General features: G+C 38.8%; 1 protein-coding gene across 17 annotated transcripts in view; it reads left to right on the forward strand.

Moving 5' to 3' along the window:
• The window catches only part of LOC105477766 (transmembrane and coiled-coil domain family 1), a 256,327-nt gene that overhangs the window by 209,479 nt on the left and 30,145 nt on the right, over positions 1 to 16,703 (forward strand). Inside the window, exon 1 of one of the 17 annotated variants that reach the window (XM_011734519.3) lies at positions 286 to 1,844. The exons of 15 other annotated variants lie outside the window; for them this stretch is intronic. In XM_011734519.3, coding sequence (XP_011732821.1) covers positions 1,788 to 1,844 — 57 coding nt within the window. In that variant the 5' untranslated portion in view covers positions 286 to 1,787. Of the gene's footprint in view, positions 1 to 285; positions 2,143 to 16,703 lie in introns of those variants that run through there. One more of the 17 variants, XM_024791511.2, reaches the window with a different exon arrangement.

The raw sequence follows: 16,703 nt of genomic DNA on the forward strand, positions 1-16,703 counted from the left end.
TATGTTAGACTGCACACAATCTAATAGCTCGGTATATTTAAAAACCCACATCAGATATGTTACTATGGGAGTACAGTTACAGTAAGTGATTTTTGAGAGAAGGAAGGGAAAAAATACGGATTCTCTTATAGAGTCCTTCAAATTGAAATCACAACTGATTTGAAATAACAAAATACTTGTGCATATATATTTTTTAAACTGAAGGGATGGAAATCACAGTGGTAATAGTGGTTTGTTTGGTCTTCTAAGTGGTGAGGTTACAGATAGTTTTTGCTTTCTTTTCTGCTCATTTGCACTTTCAAAGTTTTCTACAATAAGCATGATTGTCTTAAAAGAAGATATTGAAAATGCTAGTAAACAGAGTTAAGCAAACAACAGCTAGTGTTGATGCTAGTGATACAGGATTGGGGTTTTCGTTGTTTTTGTAGAAACGTATTTACTCAGTTGAAACCTTACCACCTAATTTTCAAGTGAAAACAAAACTTCTATTAAATCAAATTATTTATTGTTGTGGAAAGTCAGGGTCAGAGTTCTGTGTCTCTAGAGATGGTAAAGGAATTTCTGGAGCCATAGTTTCAACCCAACATTTTCTTTATATTCATTCAAGGTGCCATGGTTTAAGTGAAAGAATGTTAAACGCAGCTGGTGAATACTGATAGAAAGACCTTCTTTGACCTGTCAGTACTGTGCTGGCCTGAGCTTCCAGACCCATACTTAACTAAAAGTAAAGAAATTATCACACTTCCAGGCTCATAGAAGGGCTCATATCACACCCCCAGGCTCATAAGCTTTACTGTATTAAATTGTCTTCATGTCTGATTCCTTTCTGCATGTTAACCTCAGAGAAATATTAGTAGATATACTTTATACATGCCACACTATATTTGTAATCATTTAAATTCCTCCTATGGGTTCCCCACAACTGCTTTTACAAATGAAGAAATAAGGTTCAGATCTGATAACTTGCCTAAATCCCAAAGTGACTTTTTCAAGTCAGAATCAGTCTTAATAAGATATTCAATACTGTCATGTAGTGTCCTGGGTGTTCAGTAAATAGTATGTGTGATGATACAGGTGCTGAGCCTGGGCTTATGACTGTGATGTTTTAATCTCTTGTTTAGATTTCATAGTATTTTTTTCTCTGTCCATAGTGAATACAATTTTAGAGTTTCGTGCTCAGTTTTCTTTTTCTAGTTGTTTTCTCACTCATGTTCTATTTTCATTTTAAATGATTTTGCCAACATAAAATGAAAAATAAGAGAAGAAACATTAGAAAAACATGGAAATCTGTTCTGGCAATCTTCTGGACCTTTATTGAAACATAGGTAGATTGCTTTTTCTTTGTATTTACTGAACCAAGCTACTTAAACAAGTGTTATTTTATTTAGAATGTTTTTAATCTTCTTTAAGCGATTCTTTCAACCTTACCTGATTTAAATGAGAAGACAAATGTGAATGTTGAATTAATACCCTGTAGCTTTAAATCCAACCAGTGTGGTGCTTTTGTCTTTTATAAAAGATGCTCACAGCTGGAGAAGAGAGGCAGATACTGTCTGTGATCTCCATTCTCAGAGTCAAACTATTCATTTGCATTAGCTGCTCTAGCAAACTGCGTGCGCGCGCACACACACGGATGCTTGTTTGGCAGAAGCTTTCTGTTTATTCAGCTCAGAGTTCTCCTAAGCTCCCAGATATAGAAAGCTCTAAGAGTTGCTACAGGAGATAGAATTGAAACTGTATATAGGCTGAGGTGGGCACTGCGGAGGATTGGCTATGCGAGGGTATTGATGTGGTGCGGCTGTACCTGCCTGTTTTGTGAAAGTCACTTCTCTGAGACTGTGAAGGTGAGAAGCCCAGGGATCCACTAGAACCTTCATTGCGGCTGGCTCTTTGGTGGGGGAAAGCATTCCCAGTGGTAGCTGTCCTCATTTGCAGCGTTGTTCTCGGAAACCAAGTATGTGCAGCAGTGACAGACTATGCCACAGCTCCTCTGCAGTTTGGAAGCTGGAACAAATGGAAAGAGCTTATAGCCAAGAGAGGTTGTGATTTGTTTTTACGATCCAAGCTTGCTCTGGCAGTGCACAAATGAAGGATGAGCTTTGTGGCAAGCAAAATCAGCAGACTGCCTGACAGGGGGTTTTGGTAAGATAAACGTGTTGTGATTTTTTTTCTTATTTTTTGACTTTTCTATATCAGCTGTATAGAACCGCTTCTTAGCAATAACCAAAACATTTTGCAAAATCACATTTGATGGAAAAGGATGACCAAGGGAACCAGAAGGAGAAACATAACTTGTGGTCATTCAGTTGTGACCTTCAGAGATAATCCAAGTTTTCTCATGTGTCTCTCAACAGACAGAAGCCAGGAATTTCCAGAGCAAAGAATGTAGACTAACAAACCTCTTTTCTTTTCTTTGAATAGTCATAATTATGCTTTTTTTTCCCTGCTTTTTCTATAGTCTGAAGCGGGAGAAGGAAAAATAAAGCCTTCCTCCTGTTATAGAGTTGTTGCCACTGGAACAGTAATAGGCTGAGAACATAAGTATGGAGGTGGAGGAAGGCAGGATAAGGAGTCTGCTATTTTCATAGCTGTGCGTTGGTGTATATTTGTCTTGGGTTCATTGTCATTGCTGTTTGATATCAAGTGGTTGTGAATGCTGTATCTCTTTGCTTTTACTATGACTGAATCTCTTTTATGTTCTCTTTTGTACATTTTCTTTGCCAGACCCAATTCTATTGATATGAAGCCTTTTTCTGTTACTGTTTATACATATTAGCCGTTATTAGAGAAAAGATAGTTGTAGAGAGTAGCCCTCCAATATTTATGGACCTCAGAAAAGATAAATATAAGTTTTACTTTTAGCAGATTTTGGAGTCTTGCTTCTGGATTCTTTAATATATGTTTTATTACAAATTAGAGAAATGAGTTGCATTAGATTTGCAAAAACCTATCAGAATCACCTTGCTTTAAGTTGGATCTTATTTCTTATGTTTTTTCTAAACATTGGAGTTTACTTTTCCTCATCCTAACTTAGGCAGGTGTTACTGGAAGGTATATTCCTATCTCAGAGAGCCAAGTTTCCTAGCTGCTTAGAGTGGCCACAGAAGAGATCCATTGACACCTGACTTTTTGCTGACTCATTGGTTATGTAAGCCTTGTAAATACAACTCTCCATATACTCCATTAGGTTACTGGCAGGTGCCCTCCTCCCTGTTTACTGACCTTTTCCTCTCAGCATCCTTCTGTTCCTTCTGTAAGCCTTTTTGGTAAGATGATCATAACCTTTCAACCAAGTCAATTCTAAGAAGCAGTGAATAGATAAATCCTTTTCATCTTTCTCCTTTTGAATTGCTACTTTCTTTAACTCTGTTTTCATCTCAATTATGATAAAATTCCGAATTCTCTATTTTCCTGGCATGTGAAACCTACTATAATAGTGCTTTTCCTCATTTATGGCCTAATTAAAGTAGCAACCTCCTTTTCTATCTTTGAGGACTCAGTTCAAATGTGTTCTTGTTAAAAGAAGCTTTCTGTGACCTCCCAGACTAAAACAGATTTTTCTCCCCTACACTGTCCTTTTCTCACAACATTCTGTTCTTTTTCTTTTTAGCACTTTACACAGTTTATATTGTTTGGTTACTGGTTTTTCTGTCTCTACCACTTTTCCCCACTCAGCCATAAACCTCATGAAAGCAGAGACTGTTTTGTTCATCATTTCATACCCAGCATTTAGCAAAAGGGCAGGCTGAGAGTTGAAGAAAGGCAGATAAGTAGGCAATATTGAAAATGCACTATGGTGAGAAAAAAATAGGATAAGCACTGGGCACTGAAACAAGGCCAGTGTGACTAGAGTGGGGTAGGATAAGTGGGAGAGAAAGCATACTGTAAAACAAAGATCTAGGCTAGGCATGGTGGCTCACACCTGTAATCCCAGCACTTTGGGAGGCTGAGGCGGGAGGATCACCTGAGATTGGGAGTTCGAGACCAGCCTGACCAAAATGGAGAAACCACGTCTCTACTAAAAAATACAAATATTTTGTATTTGTATCTAGAGAGGTAGATCCAGGGCCTAACCATGTAGGACTTTATAGACTGTTTAGATTCTTGTTCATTCTAAAATCATAGGAAGCTACTAAAAGAATTTAAGTATTCAGTGATTTAGGCCTTTTAAAAAAATACTTTCTTCAGCTTAAATGAGAACCTAAGTGAATGCAGGTAGATCAATCAGGATGAGTGGTCCAGGAGAGAGATGATAAGAGTTCATCATAAGGTGATGGCAGTAGAGGTAGATGGAGAGTATTGTGTATTATAATGGAAATTTGGAAAGTAAAATTGACCTTATTGTTGGATCAGATATAGGTAGAAGGCAGCAGATGTCAAGAATGGCTCCTAGGCTTTGATTTGGTTTGGTTTTTGCTTGTGTAGCTTGATGGATAGATGCTTTTCCTGAGATATGGAACAGTGTAAGAAGATCTGGTTTAGAAGAAGATTATGATGTTTGGTTTTGGACATACAGATTTTGATATAGTCAAGTAGCCTTTTGGATCTATAAGTCTAAATTCCAAAGGAGATTGTACTATTCTTATCATTGGGAAACCTTCAGTGATATCCTTGACATAAAATTTAGAACAGTAGTTTAGATAAACTACCTTAGCAGCCCATTACTCACTACAGCCCTCTCCTGTGCCATTATTTTACAGCCTCGCCAGCCATTCAGTTATCATGAAGGTGCTATTACATTTTCTTATTCTGGACTGTTCTGCATACTAGGCTGTTAACCCGAAATGCTTTTCCTTACCCTTTCTCTATCAGGTACTAATGTCTTCAAGGCTCATTTTTATTGTTGCGTCCTCCAATGAGCCTTATCTGCCCCCTTCCCGTCTTTTTATTTATTTATTTATTTAATTTTTAAGTTTATTTTAGAGATAGGGTCTCACTCTGTTGCGCAGGCTAGAGTGCCGTAGCATGATCATAGTTCAGTGCAGCCTTAGACTCCTGGGCTCAAGTGATTCTCTCACCTTAGCCTCCTGAGTAGCTGGGACTACAGACTCACCCCACCAACCTGGCTAATTTTTTTCTTTTTTGTAAAGACAAAATCTTGCTGTGTTAACCAGGCTGGTCTTAAACTCCTGTCCTCAAGCTAATCCTTCTGTGTCTGCCTTCCAAAGTGCTGGGATTACAGGTGTGAGCCACTGCGCCCAGCCAACCCCTATCTCTTCTTTTAATACATGCTTCCCTCCTGTGTTCAAAGAGTACTTTGCTGTCATATCTATGTCATTTATTTAATTGGACCTGCATTTCAGTTGATCATTTCCATGTTTCACCAACTAGATTGTGTGTTCCTTGAGAGCAGGGATTCCACCTTTATTCAGTGTTTTACATAAAGAAAAGATAATTGCAAAATGAATTAAATTGTAAAGCCTCAGTCTTTTTCACAACGTGTATCCATAATCTCATAGCACCGTAATGTGCTTTCGCCATCTATCTGCTCCTAATTTTCTCTAAGCTATCCTGTCCCCGCAGATACCTAGATACAAAGCAGAAAATATTTTTCCTTTCATATGCAGAATTCCTGAATCTGTCCCTTTTATCATATACGTTCCTACTTTTACTTTATTTGTAATTTATCAGTAAAACTGAAATCTTTCCATTGCTCATCACATGTGAAAGAATTGGCTAAGGCAGGAAAGGACATCCACAACTCATCTTGTTCTCTGTGTCTCCTCTTTTCCTATTCTTCTGGAGTAAGTCCAGAATCCATGTAGTATTTTTCAGTGAGGTCGTTGTTGGCATTTAAAATCAGGTAATTGTTGCCGGGCGCAGTGACTCAAGCCTGTAATAGCAGCACTTTGGGAGGCTGAGACGGGCGAATCACGAGGTCAGGAGATCGAGACCATCCTGGCTAACACGGTGAAACCCCGTCTCTACTAAAAAAAATACAAAAATAAACTAGCTGGGCGAGGTGGTGGGCGCCTGTAGTCCCAGCTACTCGGGAGGCTGAGGCAGGAGAATGGCGTAAACCCTGGAGGCGGAGCTTGCAGTGAGCTGAGATCTGGCCACTGCACTCCAGCCTGGGCGACAGAGCAAGACTCCGTCTCAAAAAAATAAAATAAAATAAAATAAAATCAGGTAATTGTTGAGACTATATTGCAGGAGAAATGCCCCCAGGCATTTCCTAGTGCAACCTGGAGGGATGGTACTGCCCGTAGTCTCTCCCATTCTCCCCGACTCCTGCATCAACAGAGTATAGAAATGCATAAACAAATTATGAAGATTGGATCCTTGCCATTTAAGTAATTCCCTCACAGAGGCTTAAGCATTCCACTTGCCTTTTCGGAAGTCTTTGAATAGCTGAATGTTCTTATTATCTCACTTAAGACTGGTATGCATTGATTCTCAGTCTTTTGGAGTCCAAGTTTTATTGATTTATTAGCCCTTTTAGGAGTTACAGATACCTCTATTTAAAAACCTGGAACAACTAGACAAGCCTCTGAAGTCCATACCGTTTACATATTTAAGCAACTTTTTACAATTTGTCATAGATATCCTTAATTTATTTCCAGGATCTTTAAAAATTAATGACATTCTTATGATATTAGAGACAATATATACAGCAGGCATTTACACCAAGTTTATCAGTGTATCTGCTTTATTCTGTTGTACAAAAAGCAACTGTGTTCTCAAAATTAAGTACAGATTTTAGGAAAGATAACACCCTGGAGTATCCCTTGCCGAAGATTTTATATTTTTTGATGGACAGAAACTTGATCTGTTGAGATTTTATCAAGAGTGTAAGAATAACCTGTCATGTCTGTTTAAATAAATTTCTCTTAAAATAATTTTTATTCAGGGGAGTAATAGACACTGGGGACTCCAAAAGGAAGGAGAGCAGATGGTGGGGGGACAGTGGGGGGTTGAAAATTACCTGTTGGGCACAGTGTTCACTATTCAGGTGATAGGTATACTAAAAGCCCAGAGCTCACCTCTGTACAATATATCCATGTAACAACACTGCATTTGTATCCCCTAAATCTATGAAAAACAAAATAAAGAATTAAAAACCTATTAACATGTAGAAAAATAATTTGTATTCAGTTACAGGTAACCAAGTAATGCTAGAACTACAATCTCTCAAAGATGAGACATGGGTGTACTATACAATAGAGAGCTCACAATTTGAAATTAAAGGCTTGAGTTAGCCTCTGAGCCAGATTTTTCATGTAGAAAATTAGAATAGTGCCTGCCTCACTGGATTAATGAGATAATATGGTTAGGTGCCAAACATGCCCAGCTAATTTTGCGATTTCCCAAAAATGGCATTTAAGGGATTTCTCAGATATCAGATCATGTAAATAACAATCTGATGTATTTATTTCCCTTTCCAAAAACGAAATGTCATTCTTGAAAAATTTTAAGTGGGGTTACTGGATTTTTGTGAATTTGGCCTATCTTCTAGATTTGGAAGTGGCTATGCTGTTTCTTTATCAAGTTAAATTCATTTGTGCTTGTTCCAGGAACAGATCATAAGCAATTTAGGGGAGAAATGGCATCTCTAGTATTGGGAAGATATTTAAATGAAATCCTCAAGGACAAGGATAGTACTATTATTTTCCATATCAGAGTTGCTAATTACAGTGTTCTAGTCATTGGTCATTTTTCCAGTAGGTAGAAACCTCTATCGTGTGTATGTGTGTGTATACACAAACACATAGATATACACATATATGTGGGGTTTTGTTAGGTAAAGATTTGCTGTTTACTTAGGTCTCAGAATAACATCTCAGTATATTTAAGGCAGTGTCATTTTGGTCTTATCTCAAAGCTTTGGACTAATACAAACATAGAATTCTTCAAAGAAATATTTACGGAAAAACCTAAACAGTACTCTGTAACTTAATATTAGTAGCTACTTTGGGGGACTTTTAGGTTTCAGGCATTTACTAAGGAATTTATGTGTGTTTTCTCAGTTCAATCCTGCAAGAGGGGTATTGCTATCCTCCGTTTAAAAAATGAGAAAATGAACTCACTAGTTAAATTGCCAGGATAAGTAGGTTTTAGAACTAGGCTTCAAGTTCCAGCTGTGCTTAACTCTAATACTTACACTCTTTCCACTCTGCTGTCTTGCCTCTCTAAAGTCACTACTGCTAATTTCATCATTTACCTCCTTTGCCATTTCCTTAAACTAATCTTAGTTTGCCTTTTAAGGAAAATAATGGAATGTTAATATGAAAGGCACTAGAAAGGTATTGATAGTCTCATCAAAGCAGAGGTAGATCTAGAAAAATACAGTTTACAACAGTATTTGAGGAAATGTAATGTGAATCTAACTATTCATTTAACAGATGTTTAGTTAAAATCTGTGTACTAGACACTAGGGAAAGCAAGTTAGAAAAAGACAAATCTAGTCTTGGAATACTCATAGACCAGTGGTGTACAAGGTAGAATGGAAAAAAAGGAGACCGTTTAGATAATACTCTGATCACCTATGGTTGGCATGAAGAGGATTGGCATGCAGTGTTATAAAACCAAAAACAGTAGAACTTAGAAGCTGCTTAAAAACTTTGGCAAGGGCCGGGCATGGTGGCTCATGCCTGTAATCCCAGCACTTTGGGAGGCCAAGGCGGGCAGATCACCCGAGGTCCAGAGTTTGAGACCAGCCTGACCAACGTGGAGAAACCCGTCTCTACTAAAAATACAAAATTAGCCAGGCGCGGTGGCACATGCCTGTAATCCCAGCTACTCAGGAGTCTGAGGCAGGATAATCGGTTGAACCCGGGAGGTGGAGGTTGCAGTGAGCCGAGATCGCGCCATTGCACTCCAGTCTGGGCAACAAGAGCGAAACTCTGTCTCAAAAAAAAAAAAAAAAAAAAAAGAAAGAAAAACTTTGGCAAGAAGGGGAAAAGATCAGAAAGATGCTTTTACTCTTCATTACTGGAAAAAGGATGAAAACAGGTTTATAAAGATACAGGTATTTTTGAAAGAGAGGTGAGGACATTGAATGCTTAGTTTGAGACAGATTTTGATTTGTCAGGGGAAACACAGAAGGATATTCATGTAGAAATAGCCATTAGGCGATTGAGAATTTAAACCTAGAGACAGAGAGAGTCATCTATGTAGCACAGAGTCTGAAGCTTAGAGAGGGTATCACAGTTAAATCCACAGAACTGCTATATCCAGCAGGCACTGTAGGCTCAGGGAGGCAGGGGGCTGGGCTCTTTAAGGGCCTAGAGATACCCTATTATCTAAAATATAAACAGGAGAAGTTTAAAATCTTTTTTTTTTTTTTTTTTTTTTTGAGACAGAGTCTTGCTGTGTCACCCAGGCTGGAGTGCAATGGCCAGATCTCGGCTCACTGCAAGCTCCGCCTCCCGGGTTCACGCCATTCTCCTGCCTCAGCCTCCCGAGTAGCTGGGACTACAGGCACCCGCCACCTCGCCCGGCTAGTTTTTTTTTTTTTTTTTTTTTTGTATTTTTTGTTAGAGACAGGGTTTCACCGTGTTAGCCAGGATGGTCTCGATCTCCTGACCTCGTGATCCGCCCGTCTCGGCCTCCCAAAGTGCTGGGATTACAGGCTTGAGCCACCACGCCCGGCCTAAAATCTTAATAAATATTTAATGACAGTTGCAAAATGCAACTGTCAGTTTTAATTGTTATATTTAACATTATTCGAGTATTTCATTTGAAAACAATTTGTAGTTTATATTTTCTTACTTCTTCATGATAAATATCAAGAATAAAGTTATATGTAGCCAGACATGGTGGCATGGGTCTGTAGTCCCAGCTACTCCGGAGGCTGATGTGGGAGACTTGCTTGAGGCCAAGAGTTTGAAGCTGCAGTGCACAATGATCACGCCCATGAATAGCCACTGCACTTGAGCCTTGGCATCCATAGCAAGACCCTATCTCTAAAAATAAGGTAGTTGTTTCCAGATAATTTGTCAGATAATTTGACAGCAGGCCCATGTTCCTGGCAGAGCAGAGGATCAGGATGGCAGCCAGTGCAAAATAACAGAAAAACTTGAGTTTTCAGTTAAAAATTATATTTAATATGAGGACATTTTATATGTTTTATATGTGCACGGAACCTCCAAAAGTAGCAACACCTAGGGCTTTTCTGGCCTCTCCCTTTCTCATTTCTTTATTTTTACTTTATTTATTTATTTTTTTTATTTTTTTTATTTTTTTTTTTTATTTTTTTTTTTTTTTGAGACAAAGTCTCATTCTGTTGCCCAGGCTGGAGTGCGGTGGTACGATCTCAGCTCACTACACCCTCCATCTCCCAGGTTCAAGTGATCCTCCTGCCTCAGCCTCCCAAGTAGCTGGGATTACAGGTGTGCACCACCATGCCCTGCTAATTTTTGTAATTTTAGTAAAGATGGGGTTTTACCATGTTGGCCAGGCTGGTCTCGAACCCCTGACGTCAAGTGATCCACTCATCTCGGCCTCCCAAAGTTCTGAGATTACAGACGTGAGCCACCGCACCTGGTCCCCTCTTCCTCATTTCTATTGGCAATGTGTTCTAGTCGCTTATGGTTATTATAGCTTCCTACCTAGTCTCATACCCAGCAACCTGTGTACTCCATTTCATTTACTCATGGATACCAGATTAAGCTTCTAAGTACATAGCTCTGGTAATGTTAGTTCCCTAATGAAAAAAAAAAAAAAATGACTATTTATCAGTCTTTATAAACTCCTAGCAAGTTAGATAGTAAAGGAAGGTTATTTAAATTAAAATAAATTCAAACCGTGAGTATTATTATACTTTCCCTAAATATTGACCAAACTATATTATTTACTGCTTTATAAAATATGTAGAATTTTTCTGCCCTCTTGGAAATGACCCTTTTTATAAGTCTGTCAGAATTCCATTTTGAGGTGCAGCAAAAATACCATCTGCTTTATAAAACTTCTTAGTCACCCCATCTCAAACCAGGTATTTCTTTTTTCTGAATCCCCATAGATGTTTGGAAAATGCCATAAATATTATAATATACACATTTTACATATTAAAACAAATTATTTGACCTTCTCTCTCCACCTCCCATCGTATATGCTGCTTTTGAACAGTGCTGTATCACTACCATCATCATATCTCCTATAGCACCTTGCTTCATACTTTGCATGTACATAGTTAACACATTTTAGGAAGAAGGATGCAATCACATATGTGGGATTCCCATTCAGAGTCTAAAATTTTTTTTTTTTTTAGACAGAGTCTTGCTCTATCACCTAGGCTGGAGTGCAGTGGCGCCATCAGCTCACTGCAACCTCCACCCCCCGGTTCAAGCAATTCTCGTGCCTCAGTCTCCCAAGTAGCTCAGGTTATAGACGTGCACCACCATGCCTAGCTAATTTTTGTATTTTTAGTAGAGACAGGGTTTCACCATGTTGGCCAGGCTAGTCTCGAACTCCTGACCTCAAATAATTCACCTGCCTCAGCCTCCAAAGTGCTGGGATTACAGGCATGAGCCACCACACCTGGCCCAGAGTCTAACTTTGTAAAAATCATCAATGCCTCCCTATTCTGCTGCTCAAGTGGTAGTGGTTATGACTTATGACAAGCGATGTAATGAATAGCAAGGACTCTGAAGCCTAGTCCTCTGAGTTCAAATCCTGACTCTGCTGCTTATTGGCTATGTGACCTTGGACAAGTCACCTAACTTCTCCTGATTCAATTTCTTCAGCTATAAAATGGAGATTAAAATAGTATGTATCTCCGAGGTTTGTTTTGAGGATTAACCAAGTTAATGTAAGCAAAGCATTTAGATTTGTACCAGGTTCATAGTAAGCACTCAGTTACTACTATTACCTTTGCTACTATCATCATCATGTTTACACATAAACCAGATTGAGACTTCCACTTTCATAATCTCAGAAAATGTCTGTCTATCTAAGGAGTAGAAATATTCATGTAGTTCACAGAAAAATAATTTTGGGCATTTAACACATGTTTTGAATAAAACAAGAGGAGAATACTAAAGTATATTAGGGCAATTCATGCAAGACTATAAATGAACTCTAAGCTTTTTAAAAAATTATAAAATGTCTGATTTTAATGTGTGAAGATAAGGTACTTTGGGAAGCTTTTAAAAGTCAATCTCTGATGCAGTAAGATCCTGTTATAACACAGATGAAGAAGTTATAAATAAGCTTGTTAAGATTTCTTGGTGATACAATAAATGGAAACACTTCAGATTCTAATGAAAGAGTGGAACATAGCACACCCAAAAAATACTCTGAATCAATAAGAGAATAGGAAATTGTATTCATTCAACAAATATTTGAATAGCTGCTAAGTGCCATGCACAGTTTTAGTTGTTAGAGAAACAAAAGTGGACAAAACACAAAAATATCTACTTTCATGAGCCTTATATTCTAGTTTTTTACGAAATGTAAAAATATATGTCAAAAGGTAAAAAGTTCTATGTAGAAAAATGAAGTCAAGAAAGAAAACAGGAAGTTCATAGTGGAACCAAAATTTGCAATTTTAAATAAGGCAGGCCGGGCGTGGTGGTTCATGCCTGTAATCCCAGCACTTTGGGAGGCCGAGGCGGGCGGATCACAAGGTCGGGAGTTCAAGACCAGCCTGGCCAATATGGTGAAACCCATCTCTACTAAAAATACAAAAATTAGCCAGGCGTGGTGGTGCGCACCTGTAGTCCCAGCTTCTCGGAAGGCTAAGGCAGAAGAATCACTTAAACCCTGGAGGCGGAGGTTGCAGCGAGCCGAGGTCACGCCACTGCACTCCAGCCTGGATGACAGAGCAAGACTCCGTCAATAAATAAATAAATAAGGCAGTCAGAGAAGTCCTCCCTGCTAAGGTGACATAGAAACAAAGACTTAAAGGAGGTTACGGCGCAAGCCGTGCAGTTGTCTGAGGGAAGAGCACTCCAGAAAGAAGGAACACTCACTGAGTGAAAAGCCCTGACGTGGGTACCTGTCTCTCATGTTCCAGGAACAACAGGGGAGGCCATTGTAGCTGGTGGCAGTGGAGTAAAGGGATGACTAGTAAGAGATGAAGTCAGGGAGGTTATGGGATGTAGTGGTGCAGGTGTAGATCATGGCCATTGTAAGAACTTTGGCTTTTACCCTGACTGAGATAGAGAGCCACTGGAAAGTCAAAGGTATAAAAAGAGTGTTGTGATCTGACTTAACTTTTTAAAACAACTACTCTGGCTGCTCTGCAGATAATTATAAAAATATTATTGCAGTTATAGGAGACTGTTGCATTGCTGGGACAACATGGTATATACATAGTGGGTAATAACACAGACTCTGTAGCTAGACTATCTGGGTTCAAACATTGAGTCTGGCACTTCTTTAATTTGTGATCTCGAACAACTTAAATTCCCTATGATTTGGTTTTCTTAGCCATGAAATTAGGATAAATAATAATACCCATCCCATAGTGTTACTGTGCAGAATTAAACAATGAGGCCAAGCGCAGTGGCTCACGCCTGTAATCCTAGCACTTTGGGAGGCTGAGGCAAGTGGATCATGAGGTCAGGAGTTCAAGACCAGCCTGGCCAAGATGGTGAAACCTTGTCTCTACTAAAAATACAAAAAATAAGCCAGGCATGGTGGCCCTCACCTGTAATCCCAGTTACTCAGGAGGCTGAGGCAGAAGAATTGCTTGAACTCGGAGGGCGGAGGTTGCAGTGAGCCGAGATTATGCCACTGCACTCCAGCCTGGGTGACAGAGTGAGACTCCATCTCAAAAAAAAAAAAAAAAAAAAAAAACAATTAAACAGTGTACATGCCAAGGATTTAGAACAGTGCTTAGCACATAGCAAGTATACTATATGTATTAGCAACTATGATTATTAATGTTGTTAACTGGATATACAGTATATGAGAAAAAAAAAGAATTGGCCAGACATGGTGGCTCATGCCTGTAATCCCAGCACTTTGGGAGTCCAAGGCGGGTGGATCACTTGAGGCCAGGAGTTCGAGACCAGCCTGGCCAACACGGCAAAACCCCTCCTCCACTAAAAATTAGACAGGTGTGGTGGCACACGCCTATAATCCCAGCTATTTGGGAGGCTGAGGCACGAGAATCGCTTAAACCCAGGAGGCAGAGGTTGCAGTGAGCCAAGATCATGCTACTGCACCCCAGCCTGGGTGACAGCGAGACTCTGTCTCAAAAACAAATAAAAAATGAACTGACTGTTGAACATGCAAGTAGAGATACTAAGTAGGTAGTTGGATATATGAGTCTAGTATTAAAGGAAGTGCGGGCTAGTGGTGTACCTTTAGAATTCATCAGCCAATAAATTATTTTTAAGAGTAAGAAAAGTAATTAGGCCTAACATGGGATTAGGGGTATATCGTTCGAACAGCTCTTCCTTGGAGCCTCTACTCTTCACAAGCTTCCTAACAAGTCATGACAACCAGCTCAGGGAGAGCCAGATTATCATAGACCCTATTGAGCATTTTGGATTCCTTCATTACTTTAGAATTTCATCTTATCACAATTGCTTGAAATAAATAGAATTAAGCTAAGGCTAAGAAATACTTTGTTTTAATGACACTGTATCATTGAAGTATTTGTAGCAGGAATTAACTTGTAAAGGAGAACTTATTGATGACAGTTCTGTAGTCACATTGGCTTTTCTGCACATGAATATTAATACATATTTTTTTAATTCTCAGTAATAAAAGCACCTTTTTTGTTACCTTCTCCTTTTCCTGGTTAGCACATGCTCAGAAAATAGAAAATTTTTGACATTTTCCCACATTAACAGACTTCAGACTAATCATATATAATATACTTCATTCTAAAGCCTTGTGAGAATGATTCTTGAATATTATAGCCTGAGTCACTATTCTTTTTTTGGAGACCCTGTCACCCAGGCTGGAGTGCAGTGGCACAATCTCAGCTCACTGAAGCCTTGACCTCCCGGGCTCAAGGAATCTTCCCCCGACCTCAGCCTCCTGAGTAGCTGGAACTACACACATGCATCACCATACCCGGCTAATTTTTTTTTTTTTTTTTTTTTTTTTAACAGACGGGGTTTCGCCGTGTTGCCCAGGCTAGTCTCGAACTCCTGAACACAAGTGATCTGCCCATCTCGGCCTTCCAAAGTGCTGGGATTACAGGCATGAGCCACCACACCCAGCCAATTTATTAATTTTTTTCTAGTTACAAATAGATATTTGGATTTTGAGTAATGAATGTACAGGCCAGGTTAAGTGATGGAAGAAGGTAATTAATTAGTTTACCATGTTTGGCATGCATCATCTGACTTAATACATCTTTAACATTTTTTCAAAAACATCTCTCTAGAAAGTGATAACCCTCTTGTATAGATGAGACAACTAAGGTTGAAAGAGAACAAGTAGATGACCCAAAACCACACAGCTTGTAAGGTGATAAAGCTAGGTTTGAACCTAGGTCTTTTTATTCTTGTCAGTGCCCTTTCCACCACATTGCCTTTACACGTGATTATTCTCAAAGCTGGGTGCTGTTGTGTTCTGACACTTTCATCTACTTAGAGAAAGTAGACAGAGCTAAGTAGCAAAGCTGAGTTAAATACTGTGCTCTAAATGGCACCACTCTGCCCTGATTAATCTGTATTTTGAGGTGTTGCTGTTTAGATTTTCTCTTGGGTTGTTTTCTGTCAACTAATTCAGATCAGTTAATAGATAAATTTAAGTCTGACAAACTCTCTCTTAATAGTAAAAGATACAATGCAGACAAAGCAGTATAGTCTGTTACAGCAACAGATCAGAATTCTGGCTTCTGACCATATCCTTAGCTTTTTAGCACATTGCCTTGCATATAATAAATAGTCAAAATATATTTAACTGACTGATTTTTACCTTTTTCTATACAAATTAATTACAAATTCTAACATGAGTTATGAATGTGCAGTATTTGCTACACTGATACTCTGGACTCTGACAGGAGAGTACAAAAGCCCCTGAGGATATGGTCAGAAAAAGACACCCTGTTGAGTAGCTGGGACTGCTGCTGCTTTCTTCATACTGCCTTGTAATAACTGGTGGTGGGAGGCAATCAAGTAATTTGTAAATCAGGGATAACAACATCTGTAATGTTTTTAAAATTGGAAGGTTAGCTAGCCAAGTGTATAGCCACGAGGCCAACTGTATCTAGCATAGGTGACTATATTACTTTTATTGTAGTGTTGAATTACATTATTCCTTTGGTTCAGACCCTTTACATATCTCTTGTTCATGCCTGAAATGTAGAAAGATCTTGGAAGGGAATATATTCTAGGATCTCTTAATATTTAAATTTTTTAAAAGAACCACTTTCATGATACAAAAACAGTGCTAGCAACTTACTCAGTGCCAGGTACTGTTGTAAGCCCTTTTATATTTGTTGACCCATTTCATCCTCATAATTGTCTTCTAAAGTGAGCATTAGCATTTAACAGTTTTAGAGTTGACAAATAGATGCAGAGGTTAACTTGTGTACATAACTTGCTAGTAGCAAAGCCAGATTTGAACCCAAGCCATTTATGCCAGAATCTATGCTTCACTACTATACTATATGGAGCCAGATTCAATAATCTTATTTTTTGGATTTGTACCTTTCCTTGAATGTTTAAGAAAAGCCTTCCTTATTTTCCAATGCTGCCTTTGAAAGGTTTTTAAATTTTGCCTTTTACATTTGGGATTTAATTGTCTATCTGGAGTGACTTAGAAATCTAATTTTATGGCGGGCACAGTGGCTCACG

Source organism: Macaca nemestrina, chromosome 2 (genome assembly GCF_043159975.1).
Source record: "Macaca nemestrina isolate mMacNem1 chromosome 2, mMacNem.hap1, whole genome shotgun sequence".
Classification (NCBI taxonomy): domain Eukaryota; kingdom Metazoa; phylum Chordata; class Mammalia; order Primates; family Cercopithecidae; genus Macaca; species Macaca nemestrina.